The sequence below is a fragment of the Podarcis filfolensis genome (assembly GCF_964270895.1).
Source record: "Podarcis filfolensis genome assembly, chromosome: 12".
Lineage (NCBI taxonomy): Eukaryota > Metazoa > Chordata > Lepidosauria > Squamata > Lacertidae > Podarcis > Podarcis filfolensis.
Window position 1 is genome coordinate 32,297,659 of NC_139614.1, and position 14,544 is coordinate 32,312,202.

The 14,544-nt window shown below is 38.4% G+C and overlaps 1 protein-coding gene across 39 annotated transcripts in view; it reads right to left on the minus strand.

Annotated features, from left to right (window-relative positions):
* AKAP9 (A-kinase anchoring protein 9) overlaps nucleotides 1-14,544 on the minus strand; it is a 105,667-nt gene that overhangs the window by 35,477 nt on the left and 55,646 nt on the right. For all 39 annotated transcript variants that reach the window (XM_083578428.1, XM_083578419.1, XM_083578426.1 and 36 more), the window contains 3 exons: nucleotides 11,683-11,909; nucleotides 4,886-5,048; nucleotides 291-503 (listed from right to left, as the gene is read on the minus strand). In XM_083578428.1, coding sequence (XP_083434554.1) covers nucleotides 291-503; nucleotides 4,886-5,048; nucleotides 11,683-11,909 — 603 coding nt within the window. The remainder of the gene's footprint in view (nucleotides 1-290; nucleotides 504-4,885; nucleotides 5,049-11,682; nucleotides 11,910-14,544) is intronic.

The following is a 14,544-nucleotide window of genomic DNA, read 5'->3' on the forward strand; positions in this document are numbered from 1 at the left end:
GTATGTGTTTCAAGATGGATTTAGTCCCACCAATACTATTTTTTAAAAAAATTATTTCTACAGGCATCTTAGCATGGTGCCCTTGTTCTCTGCTTAAGGCAAACTGGTGGATTTTTCATGTTTCTCAAAACCTTTTGCGAGAAGGTAAGGTACTGTTGCAACAGAAGTCAGCTGACCTGATAGGAAAACATACGCTCCCAACCAGTTTTACAAAAGTGAAGTGAAAAATCTACTAAATAGTAAGTGGTAAAACCAAATAAGATCTTTGGAAGACTGAGGGGAATACATACGTTGTTCTACTGGTCCTGCATCAGCTTTCATAGCATCCTTTTGTCTGAAGAGTAACTCCTTTTCTTCTTGAAGCTGCTGTCTCTCAGCCTCTAGTTCCTGTAATTTGTTACCTGTACAGAGTAGCTCTTGCTCAAGATGGTCTATTGCATCTGTTTTTTCCTGGATTTGCTCTTCCAGAAGTGATTTTTCATCTGCATAGCCATCAATAAGATCTTTAGGAACAAGAAAAATACTGAAATTAACCACAGTGATTTCCAAGCATATATTTCAAAGAAAAGAAAAGTTTTATAAAACATGTTGACAACTCTGACCAGAATGTCAACAGCTGTTGAAATAAGTGGAAGAGCTTTATCCTATGTAATTGAACCTAGAATATTTTTTACCTTCAATTTCAGTTTCACATTCCCAAAGTGCCATATATTTAATTAATTTTATGATACAGCTTCTTCATGGGGTGGCAACATGACTGTATGTCTACATGCATGTCTGAGTGAAATGTGTGCATGTGTGTATCTGACTGTCATGTTCACACATTCACAGGTGATGATGGGATTCAACACACCATCTGAACAGGCCTAAAGATCTTAAATTCAATAAATTCCAAAGAACCCCACTATGTTAGTGGGCATAATTACATACTAATAAAAGTTGCTTCAAGGTGTTCATTTATCTGTAAAGTGTTTGGGGGTGAATTTTTACTAATAATTTCTTCCTGAAATTATGTATTAAAACTTCATAGACATAAAAATAGGTAGGTCTTAAATTGGTATGAATTCTACTAACCCACTTGTTAACTGTTCATAATTTTTTAAAAAAATACACGTTTAATTTTCCAGCTGTTTTAACAGAATTAAAAAACTAGTAAATGCCTTTAATTAATTATTTCAAAGGTTTTGCATATTGTACACAACAAAATGGGCTTTGTCTCAAACACCTTACAATGCCTATTGCAAATACAATGGCTGCATTCACACAAGAATGCACAGATGGCTCCCACTTCACACCCCCCCTGGCGGGAGCAACAAATCACAATTCCTGGCTTAGCATTTCACTGAACAGCGCTCACTGTTCCGCTCCAAACTACCATGTGAGGGCAAGGTTTCTTTAGTATAACATGTGACTCAGGCCCGTGTAGTTATGATAAATGCAATGTTCTCAAAAGGGACAATAATTAACAATATGCTCATACTGAATCTATTATTATTCTTAGGAAAATATAATTAACCAGAAATTAGTCACCCACCACAGTTTAATGCATCACTACTGCAAATTAGGCCCATGTGGGGTTTTTTGAACCACTGAATTTTCCCCAGCATAAGATTTGTTGATTTATGAGCTCCCAGATTAGATGCATCAATAAAAAAGTACTTCAACAAGTCTTCACATGTTAAGTTGGTTGTTTCATAGTTGAACAAACCTGAATTATGAGACTACAACACCAGCAGTCCCTTAAAACGATAACGTGAAGATTTATGGACATGTAGATAATGTACCACACCAAAACCTAACTCAGATGAAAGCCCATTTAGTATGTTATGCATAAAAAAGCATGTTTGGCAAGCCTTGGTATTTTGAGGGAACACAAACCTAAAGAACTTTATTGCCTCTTCACCAACACAAGAGCTAAACATTCCAAGTACTTTGCAGCATTATTTGCCCCTTCCCACACTTTAGTCCCACTGAATTTTCTACTGTCCTGAGTTAGATTTCTTGTAAACATGAGAGAATTTGAATTCCTGTACTTGGTTAGGATTCAAAGGAATACTTTAGTTATGTCCAAGGAGCTATACTAGTCTGATGGATATTTTCCTTTTAAAAAGCTGATCCCCAACTCAAATCAACCTTTGCTTCTCTCTCTCTCTCTCTCTCTCTCTCTCTCATTTTACAACAGATATGCTTTTTGATGGTAGTGGTGGGGTGGGAGTGTAGGTACATGAAACAAGTTGGGCCCGTCTTTGAATCCCAATCTTTTTATTTACTTTCTGAAAGCCTATAAACTTGCTCTTTAAGTAACAGTGGCACCAGGATCTACCAGCCCATGTCAGCCAAACTGATATACCAATGTATAGCTTATGCATCTGGTTACTTGTCCTAGGATGATATTACCATATTAAAAGCAAACTGGACACGTCATAGGACATGTGGTGTTTTTTTATTAACAAAACCATTCGATACTATTCAACATAACTCAGGTGGTCAGAAAGGCCCAACAGAGACTTAGTTGGTCAGAAAGGCCCAACAGAGACTCCATTTCCTCAGGGTCTTGCGAAAGAATAATGTTAAACAACAACTGATCAACTCCTTTTACTGGTCCACAATAGAAAGTGTCCTTTCATATTGTATCACAGTGTAGCATGCTGGCCTGACAGCCACGGACAGAAAGTCTCTACAGAGGGTGGTGAATACAACACATGATATCATGGGCTGTCCCTTGAGTCCGCTAGATGACATTGCAAGGGATCGTTGCCTTAGGAGAACAAGAAAAATTATCAGGGATGACTCACACCCCGGCCATCACCTCTTTAATCTTCTACCCTCGGGCAGGAGATATAGATGTATAAACAGCCATACCAACTGGCTGAAAAATAGCTTCTATCCGTGGGCTGTTTGGCTGTTGAGTATTTGAGGGGGGGAGCTCAATTAATTTTATTGTACACAGGTTGTACAATGACAATAAAGGTATTATTATTATTATTACTATGTGAAGCAGGATTGTGTACATGTGTACATACTTTAGAGCTGTAGACACTACTTAACATGTAAAGAGGGTTTTAAATCTTTATGACAGGACAGAAGGCCATAATTTGGACAATTTTTTGTATGAGTGCACATTCATCATTGGAATTCTACCAAACGAGAAAGTTTGCAGTAACTTAAATCTGCCTTTTTTTGAAAATCAAGGTGACAAAACCAGAATTTAAAGGAGTTGGCTGCTGTAATGTCAGAGATTGTAAATACTGCTCCCAAGAAGCAGTCATAAATCAGATCTTTTTTAAAAAAAATATGGCACTCAATTTCATGAGAACTGCCCAAGGGCACATTAGTAAATCACAAACCCTCATTAGAAAGTAGTGTTTATCTTAAGGAAAAATGCAGTTCCACAGATTTCTTTTCACAAATTTTGCAAGCTTGATGAATACTGTTGTTTGTTTTGTTGTTAATAAATAGTCTGAAATAAAGTTATTTCTAGCACAATCCTATCAACGTTTACTCAGAAGCAAGTCCTACTAAGTTCAATTAATCTTATTTTCTAGTAAATATGTTTAGGACTGCAGCTTTAACACACAGTTTGTTTGTTTTTGTGTGCTGCTGAAAGCAGCCAATAAGCAACACAAGAATACTTTTAAAGAACAATTCTAAACATCATTTTTTTAAAGAAGCAAAGCACAATTATCCAAAAATTAAAATAATTTCTTTGGCTTTTAGTACAATGTAAGTAATCTATTTTTGTATCAGTCAGAATTTATTTATTAAATGCCAATGTACAGCCTATTACATATGATGATTTCTGTGAATGGTTCAGTGCTGCCAAATTCTGGCTCTTTGATTTATCAACTAAATCATTGACCCATGACTCAAACACCTGTTGATTAATTCAAAGGCTCATTCAAAATCTAGGATCATATGCATTTCAAAGGAGAGCTGGCTGAAAAGTTGAAGTGCTGTAAAACAGAGGCAGGCCATCCACCAGCTATAACATGACTTGCCTTGTATTTAATTTTTTTATAATTAGTTAACAAAAAAGTTGTTTAAGTTGAGCCCTAGTTTTTGAATCTTGCCTTTATGCCTTGCTCAGTAAACAGAACTTTTCACAAATAATCTGTGTCTTACCCTGCACTAATGTCTATTGAAAGAATGAGTACAATGGTGATAGGTTTCTATGGCAACAGACATCCTGTTATACAGGTTTAACAGATTCTGAATCATACACAAAATGTGATATTATGAGTAAAGAGCTCATTACTCCTACTGGTGGCATGCAAATTGAGAATATTCACAATGATGAAAGCGTCGTCTATAAAATACGCCAGAGTTGAACCAACCATGAAAACCCTCAATTTTGCAATTTTCTCATCAATAAATGCTCAAGACACTGCTGCTGTCCATTACAGAACAAATGAATGATAATGATGGTCTTAGGATATAACCTTTAATGTAGTTTAGCTTGAAGCACAGGTTGAAAAGAAAGAGGTTAGATTATACATTGCAGAAGATTCTGAAATTCCTCTCCCCCTTATTTTCCCCTAACCTTTGCGCAAGATATTCATTTTTTATTTTATTCTTCATTTCTGCTCTCTGTCTGTCTGTTTCACATTGTGGCTGCTTTCCTTTCTCTCAGAGAGGTATGAATTAATTTTGTTTTCTATTTGCTTGCACCTTCCTTTTCTCTACTGCTGAAAAAGAAGGATAATTTATCCATAACTACCTGAAAATTTGACATGGATTCAAGAGATCACTAAATGAGTTGCTCTATGATTCTGGCGTTTTTTTGGGCGAATAATGCAAATACTGCAAACACTGACATAACGAAGAGAAACAATTTGCTATGCCTTAAACATTTAAAGCCTTATACAGCAAATGAATCATTACTTACTCTCTGCTTTGCTAAGCTCTAAAGCCAACTGCTCTCTAGCTTTAACCTCTCCATCGAGCCGCTCTTGCAATTCCTCCTGGCATCTGAGCAATTCAGTGGCTTCTTGTTCCTGTTTAAAGGACTCTCGTATCAATTCTGTCTGTGTAACTTTAGCATGTTCAAGCTGTGTGATAAGAGAATGAAAAAGGTTAAAGTGTGATGGTTTACACAAATAACTGTTTACCCAGGTCTTATACTGGAAACTTGAAATTGTTGTGGGACGATAAAATAATCTGGAAAAGATTGGGCCCTTTCATTCATTTCTACAGACTTCTAAATTAGAGGTTTATTGGCCTTACACAATATGGTCAGTAAGATAAGTAAATACCTGCACACTGCAGTATAATGAATCAGTGTCACATGACCATATCCGTGTCCAAGTGCCGGAACTTGACACTTCCTAGCTTACGTCAACTTATGAAAGGCTCATTTTAATGTTCATTACAAACTTTCCAGAACGTAATGGAATCCTCAGCACATACTACACATATTATCTTTTGCTACAAATTTTATACGACAGTTCCTAATTAGGAGGGTTGAAAAGGAATGTGGAGCAACGGATTTCATGTTGCAAATAATAATTCTACTTCATAAGAAACTTTGGTGTTTTCCACCATGCTCAATTAATACAACAAGACATACTACAGGGTAATATTTACTGTGCAACTCCCTCAGATCAAAGGTCGGAGAACCACAATGAAGCAGAAACAACCCTATAGGCAAGGTTCATTAGGTTCTAAAGCTCTTAAACACATATGAATTAGTACTTGAAGGGAGATGTTGTTTCCCATTGTATATTTTCCATCCATTGTTTAATTTGTGGAACTGTCACCTACTTAACTGACATAATTTTAAAAAACAAACATTGAAAAAGTTCATTTGCCCCCCCCCCAAAGCAATTCATCTCAAAAACCAATAGCTCTGAGTTAAAAATCCTGCCTGTCTCTTTTGAGTAAATCTTTGAGAAATGATGAAGAACCACCTGCTGTAATTATCAGACCAGAATCACAGTAGAGACTTGGGGGAAACAATATCTTTCAAGCCATGTGCTTAAGGTAAGTAAGGATATAGCATGACTTTACTTAGAATTTGTAAAAAAATAAAATTCTTAGCTCAGTTTAACATGTGAAAAAGTTCAGAGTCTAGCTGTTAAGGGCAGGTAAGGCTGCTGACATTTCACGTGCTACTCAAATTACAAAATGACAAAACACATATTTGTTTAACTGCAGGGAAGGAAAGAACCCACACCCATGTTTTTATAAGTATGGTGAATGTGTTCACATATTATGTGTCTTGTAATACTATATTCCTCATAGAGCATGGCTTTATCAGGAAAAAAAAGCTCTTCTATTTTTATCAACTGTTTTAGCGTTAACAAAGCTAAGGTGGTTGTCGCTGGTTAACAATGAAGACATGGGCCAGCAAGCAAAATGTCAAGCAACCCATGCAAACAGAGTTCTAATGCTAAAGCTTCCTGCAGCAGTATATAAAAGGTAAGGGTAAAGGTACCCCTGCCCGTACGGGCCAGTCGTGTCCGACTCTAGGGTTGCGCGCTCATCTCGCCCAAGAGGCCGGGAGCCAGCACTGTCCGAAGACACTTCCGGGTCACGTGGCCAGCGTGACTAAGCTGCATCTGGCGAGCCAGCACCAGCGCAGCACACGGAAACGCCGTTTACCTTCTCGCTATAAAGCGGTACCTATTTATCTACTTGCACTTAAGGGTGCTTTCGAACTGCTAGGTGGGCAGGAGCTGGGACCGAAAGACGGGAGCTCACCCCGCTGTGGGGATTCGAACCGCCGACCATGCGATCAGCAAGTCCTAGGCACTGAGGTTTTACCCACAGCGCCACCCGCGTCCCTACTTGGCAGTATATACTTGGGGTTAATTTTTTTCCTCATCCAGCAACTATACCAATATATATAGAGAGACAGAAGTACACCTCACAGTACAGGTCTCAAGTCACCTAAGTCTGCGTACATATCATACATCTAAAGCACAGGAGTCCCCCCCCAAAATCCTGGAAACTGTAGTTGATTTGGGGGGCGGGGAGACACGTGCTTGAAATGTGCTTCAAATGCATAGTATGCACAAAGCCTCAGTCAGCACATTGTGCCAAAACACAAAATAATATTCCTAAAGGTTATTTAAATTGTACTAAAGATTTCTCTATGCTTTGATTACATGGCAGATAACTATACTTAGCATTATCGAAAATTCACAGGTGCATTTTACAGAATATACTATTGCATCTTAGTTTAAGTATGCATTTGATATATCTTATTAGAAAGGGACATTAGTATTTCCATTACTTTCTGTTTCTCCACTCTACACTGAAGCATGGCCAAATTAAACTATTCACTACTAAAGCAGCATATGCAACACATTGCCCAATGTGGGCATTTGATCCTCATTTTGTCATGTGCTTCCTATTATCTATTATAACAATGTTGCATTCAGCTTTGGGTGCAAACAGAACCATACATTCATTGGAAACGGTCCTTATATTATTAAACTATGCTTTTTGCTACTTTGCAAATATATTTTACTGAAAGACATGGAGGGGTGAATCAAATAAATAAAATCAAATAAACAAAGAGAATAAATGTGATTGTTAAATAATAGCTAGATATGCTACATGGCTCAGATACACAGCTGTCATATCTTAGATTTAAGTGGCAAACACTAAAATAACAGATATCTACAAATACGTTACATGTGCGCCTGCTTTATAATGTCAGGACTGGCACTGTATGCTGAATTCAATTATATTGTAAGGTCAATAATTTAAGAAAAAAGTTTCATTAACTTTTGCTTACAAAATAAAAAACTGCTTTAGATACAAAAATATTATCAAGTACAGCATATAGTTAAAAACTTTCCCGTTACCATTTCTGCCAGCATGTAACACACACACACACACACACACACACACACGTGTACAGTAAGATTTAAATTCCTTCAGGTTCTTTCATACTTACTGAATAAGGGGGTGTAGGCAAAGAAATTTTTGAAACAACTCTTACTCTATGCTCATTTTTCCTGCGCCTAAAATGAAAAATTGAAGTATTGACAACTACAGAGTTATTTTCATCCAACTCTTCGGTGAAAGGAAAAGGATATGGTAAAGGCACACGAGATTCAACTTCATATGTATCTTCTTCCTCGCTTTTTTCTGAATTCAAGCCACTGAATAGATTTGATGCCCAATATGTACGGTAGGAATCCATTCGAGAATAACGTTGCTGCCCTCGCTCATCAGATAGGGCTATTTGCCTTAGCTATGAAAGGTTTCAATATACTGACAAAAAATTGCAGAGAAGTTCACCAGTTGTCTGACTGCTGCAGAGAGCCAGGAACTATCAGTTCACATCCGGATAAGTAACCCGCAAGGAAGGAGAAGCCCAAGTAAATATCAACTTGAGAAGAAAAGAAAGTGTCAACATTTGCAGACTTCACTGAACTACGACTTTTCCCCTCAGAACCAAACTCGAAAAGGTATTTTAAACAAAAAGAATTAGTAATGTGAGGCAGGCATTCATTGAGGGAACAAGGTATCTTCATTATTAGACCTTGTAACGACAAGCAACAGGCAGTTAATCAATCCATTACAGCAAAAAAATTGCAGCAGTTGTCAATTGAAAAAACAAAACAAAACACCTGCTACAGTGAGGTCAAAAATACAGAAAGTGGCACACTATTTGGCTTTGATTACTTTCTTGAAAGAATTCTCCTGACGTTAGATAAAACCGTGCAAAGTGAAAGGCTCTCTCTCTCAATGCCTCTGTTGAGGAAGAGGTCAGGACAATGGGAGTGGCTTAATTTCTTTACTGCAGGTACACAAGCCGATGGAATTTGAATTAGCACACCCACAGTAAACCTTGCCCAACAAGATTCAAAATCCAAGTCAGAGCAGAGAAGCTGTATTCATAAGGGAATAAAACAATAGCTTCAAGACTAAAAAACTATTTTCAATGCTTTATAAAAAAGAACATTTCTAAAATACAGTTGCATCTCCAGATCTTTAATGTTGACAGCTTAAAAAACACTCCTAGCAAGGTTTCTCTTTCTATTAGGATCAATGTGCAAGTCCATGAATTAGATGATAGGCCAAATTCATACTGTTTCTAGATTTTTTTGGCACAAAGATCACCTTATCATCACAACATAGTTCCTTTGGAAGTTTAAGGGAGATGAGGGAAGATAGAAAGGAGAATAAGATTTTGATTACATCCTTTGAATAAACAAGTTGCAAAATGATGCACTTATTGTCCATTAGAAAATAAATATTCCATTTAACTTGCTGGGCATTTTCTACTTGTTCTCTTGCAAGAGAGTCTTGAGAAACTAAGTTGACAAAATTAAACTTGATAGACAGATATGAAATAGAATTGTTGTTGTTGTTTAGTCGTTTAATCGTGACCGACTTTTCATGACCCCATGGACCAGAGCATGCCAGGCACTTCTGTCTTCCACTGCCTCCCGCAGTTTGGTCAAACTCATGTTGGTAGCTTCAAGAACACTGTCCAACCGTCTCGTCCTCTGTCGTCCCCTTCTCCTTGTGCCCTCAATCTTTCCCAGCACCAGGGTCTTTTCCAGGGAGTCTTCTCTTTTCATGAGGTGGCCAAAGTATTGGAGCCTCAGCTTCCAGTGAGCACCCAGGGCCGATTTCCTTAAGAATGGAGAGGTTTGATCTTCTTGCAGTCCATAGGACTCTCCAGAGTCTCCTCCAGCACCATAATTTACAAGCATCAATTCTTCAGCGATCAGCCTTCTTTATGGTCCAGCTCTCACTTCCATACATCACTACTGGGAAAGCATAGCTTTAACTATACGGACCTTTGTTGGCAAGATGATGTCTCTGCTTTTTAAGATGCTGTCTAGGTTTGTCATTGAAATAGAATAGTACATTTCAAATTCAAAGATGTATCTGATCCATTCACCTGTTTCTAAGAGGGATGGAGGAGCTCTCATTTGAGCACTGAGATTCGTTTCAAATGCATTTAACAGACTGAGGCTATAATACTATGATGCAAGTTCCAAGTTCAAATGTGAGACCATTTTGAGGCATGTAAGAAATGTGATTTCTTCTTTGAACACTAAAACTATGCATGCTACAATTTATTGCTTTTTCCAAAAGTCGTTCTAGGTTTCAGGTTAAAACTGACCTTTTTGATAGGGAAATATTCAGCACTGAAAAACCGGATTTAAACTTGGTGTGCACATTCATGGCACCATTCTAAAAGTTCCAAGTATTTGAGGAGGAGGGAGAAGAGATGGGTAAACACCTAGGTGTGATGACTCAAAATATTGCAGAAAAATATTGAGATGGAAAGATAAAAGGCTTCCAATAGGATAAGCAGGTTGAAACAATTCCAATGAAACAACATTAGGATGCAAGACATATTCAATCCTACGATTCACTAGTTTTTAAAATGAAGTATTTCCTTTCTAGGAAAGCCAACACTGAAAAAACTGCATTGCAAATGAAATCCTATTGCAAGTTACACTGACATACACCTATCTTTCTGGAAATAATAAGAACTGTATAAACACTAGTTGAAACTGGGAACAACTACACATTCCACACTTTGAGGGCACCGATGGTATAGGTCTGAAGGAATCCAATTTACTTCCTCGCTTTGAAGTACTAGACAATGTTTGTGCACAGCTTCCCTGTACCCAAAGAATTGGCCCTTCAACTAATTGATACACACACCAGCCTATAAAAGTTTAAATCCACAGAACGAGAAATATCTGCTCTCCCAAGGAAGGAATGACCAAAGTTATAGCAACCAAAGAAACAACTTTCAAACAATTTGATTTAGCTTATCACAACTTTGAACTGTTTATGTCATTGTCTAATATACATTTAAATGAAAGAAACCTCTGAAAACATAACAGAGTTTTCAAAAGATCTGAAAAACTTACCACAATCCCCAAAAATCATATACTATTGTAGGTGTACCACCACCAGAAGGGGAGATGGAGGTGGAAAATCAATACACCTGGCTCAACAGATAAACAGCTATCAGGGCTGTAGATACCTTTTTAAGAAATGCTAATGCTTACTTTTCTAAAACTATCCTACAGTACTATATAATATATAAGGATGTTATCATGCTGTGGTTTGCATGGCCAGCAACAGATGGCTCTGTGAACTACAACGTGAAGAAGGAAAAGCAGTGTTGACAGATGAGGATGATGGAGATAGAGATGGGGGCAGCCCACTCAAGTGAGTGAACAGGCAGGTGACAGTGCAGGTGAGCAGGTGGCCCAGATGATGAACACAGGTATCAGGTAGCCTAGGCAAGCCACAGAGGAAAACCCAGGGCAGCTCCCCAGCAACCATTCAGCTCTGCTGCCACTGCCCACCGCCCACCAATATTGCTGCTTTGGCTTCAGCAGCATTGGAGTAGAGAAGGAAGTAAGCAGAGAAACATGGGAACCCCAAGCAGGCAGCTGAGGAACAGTCGGGACAGCAAAGAAGAGCTGTCCATAACCATCCTACCACTTCACGGCTCCTCAACTTCTGCAGCCAAGGCCAAGGCAACCATGTCAGTGCGAGGCAGGGAGTATAAGCGGGGGGGGGGGGAGTCTAAGGGAGAAGGTGTGGTTGGGACAAGTTCTAAGGAGAAGGGGGAGTGGAGGTTGCGATGATACGCAAAAGGAGAAGATTTTCAAAACCTATACTGTCTCCAATAGTGTTTTGCAACCCGCTCCTCAATAATCTACTAAGAATATAATTAAGGAGTGCTACCTGATTGGTGGTTTCGTTTATTGTTTCCAGAAGTTTTTCAACGGCTGCCTGAAGTCGAGAACTGATATTTAAAACCAGCTCTTCATTTTTGGGGTCTACTTCCACTCCAGCAAAGCCATGCTCCGTGAGGTACTGTGAGAGTTCAAGGCCTTCATCTGTGACTTCTGACCACATGCTAGGCCCATCACCTTCTACATCGCTGCCATGATACGAAGACGATGCCTTTTCTACACAAAAATAATAATAATGATAATAATAATATGAATAATGGTGTCCTGTAAAGCTTTTTGGTATTAAAAATGGTAAAACAGGTTCATATATATACAGAATGAATTATGATCAAATAAATAGTACAAATACACATATATAATAATATATGGCCATACTTACACTGTAAAAGCAGGACATCACAGCAACAACAAAAAATACATTTTGCACTAAAAGTTACACAAATAAGGTAGAGAGAATGTTAGCAAGCAGAAACAGGCAATAGAAAAGGAGATACTAACAGAAGAAAAATATTTTTGTAGCATGCTATAGTCTATTCCTCTTATAGTGGGTGCATAACTGGAAACTGATCTTATTGGCTTCTGTTAGTGTGTCCCAGTTTGGAATAAGCAGCTGCACATTGCAAGCATATAGAATGTAAGCAGACTGCACTTCAGTACCACTTTGAGCCATAACATTCAGATTATGTCCTTAATAAATTACTATTGGGCAATTAAATCAGGGAACTATTCATGTCGACATCAGGGTTTGTTTTTGTGTTTGTTTGTTTAAAAAGATATACCAAGTGGGCTGCAATTCTATGGACGGATATATGGGTTGGAAAAAAATTATTCCTGCTCTCAACTGGCCTGCTTGGGGCCAACTTTATCTCTCCTTAAGTCTCCTCCTGAGAAGTCTACTCCCTTGGATTTCCCAGCAAACGAAGTATATTGTCTCCACCACTAGTGTAAATTAAAACAAAACAAAAGAGCACCCTGCCTCTGTATTTACCCAATGTTGCCTTTTTCTCAGATCTCTGTTTTGATCAGTATTTTCCAGTTTAAAATTAAAATCCACTGTCAGTAATGAAGCCAGCAGCAGCAGTTTTGCAAGAGCTTTTATGTCCAAAGCAGCAAAAAGGAAGTCCTGGTTCAGATGTAAGAGTCATCTTAAAATAATAAACTATGATTTCATGTCATCAATAATAGTCAAGGACTAAAGCACAATTTCTCCATTAGGTTGCAATGTGAACCTGCCATTAAAAGAAGAACTGGAGGCAGCTGGGTAGGAAGAGACAAGAAGGGAATGCACAGGCACACACTCTCAGGCCTTTAGGACTGCAGTTTTCTCAGCTCTGTCTGAATCAGGACCATGGCAAGAAGTCTATATAGGAATAATTTTATAGTGCCCTTTCCTCTTTGGTGAACTAGTCAGTATGAATTGCAGTAGGCACCACCAACACATCTTGCTTAGGCTTTCAGAGCCTTGGTGTACCACTTTTTATAACATCCATGAAATATTTTCCTTAATATGAATTACTGTTACATATCTCCTTTTATAGTTTTCGTAAGGCCAACGTAAAATTCCGTAAAACTGCAACACTCCATGAACAAAAATAAAATAACATAGTTTTTATATGAATGGAATGAATAGCTGGATGAGTGTCAAGTTTACATTCACATGGCACCTTTCATCTGCACAGGATGTCAAAGCACTTTACATGCCCTGCAGGATTCAAACTCAGAGCCATCAGCGTGCAGTTCCCTTAGGGATTTGCTGGCAAATGTTTTCGGCCAACTCATTGCGCAACATTTAGGATGGATTTGGAGAAAGGAAGAGTTTAAAAACTTTCCAAACCCTTCTTTAAAACAAAAACAAAAACAAAAACTTTCTACAGACTTAACCGCTCACCCTTTTTACAATATGCAAAGTGTTACTATTCCATCAGGAGGTGAAGGGCCTCCTGGTGTCAAAGCGTATTTACTGCAGGAGCTTTAATATCCTCAGAGTAGAAAGGACCTTTGAGATGCACATCCAGGATACTGTTTGGTCAATGTTAATACATTGGTTAAGGCTGAGTTGGGGGAAGCATAACCCCGTACTGAGCCACCGACACCACTTACGGACGCAACGGATGCTCTTTGAAGTTCACCCATCTTTAAGTACTGACCAGGTAAGAGACCCTGCTTAGCTTCTGACAAATAAGAACCTGGAGTACAGTAAGCAGAGCTACAGAAAAGATACAGTCAATTACAAAGATATATTAGTTACTGCGTATTCTAAGCTATGTGCAAAGTCCAATGGGTATATATTACTCTGGCCCAATCCACAACTTCATTACACTGCATGCCATTGCACAATGCCCCCTTTGACCCAGAAAATAGGGCACCCAAGCTTGCAGCTTTGACCATGCGTCCTCACTATTAGTCCTTCTGGGTAGGGCAATAACTTCAGAAGGTGCATCAAGTATCTGTAGACCTGAGGAATGGCTGTGGGTTAAGAGTCTAGCAGTGCCATGCAGTTCAGCAAAGCTGACTCCATTGCCAGTTTAACTCTTGTCTTCCAGCTATATCATGCTTTTCATGGAAACAGAAATGCACCCTTGTCATTTAGGTTGTAGACTGTAGGTTTGCTTGCTTTTCTAACCCCCCTTAAGTAACATGAGATTTTAAAACTGTTGCTAACCAAAAAACATTTAAACTTATCCTTGCAGGGAAAATGCATGTAGTTCACATTAATCTACCATACCCTATAATCTAAGTCCTGTCAGGAAATTTTTGCTGAGCTTGTATGGCTGGATGTATTGTGCTTCAGTAAGCTACTTTAGAATACAGGATGCTATTTTCATAGAATTACACAGATGTGCAAGAACAT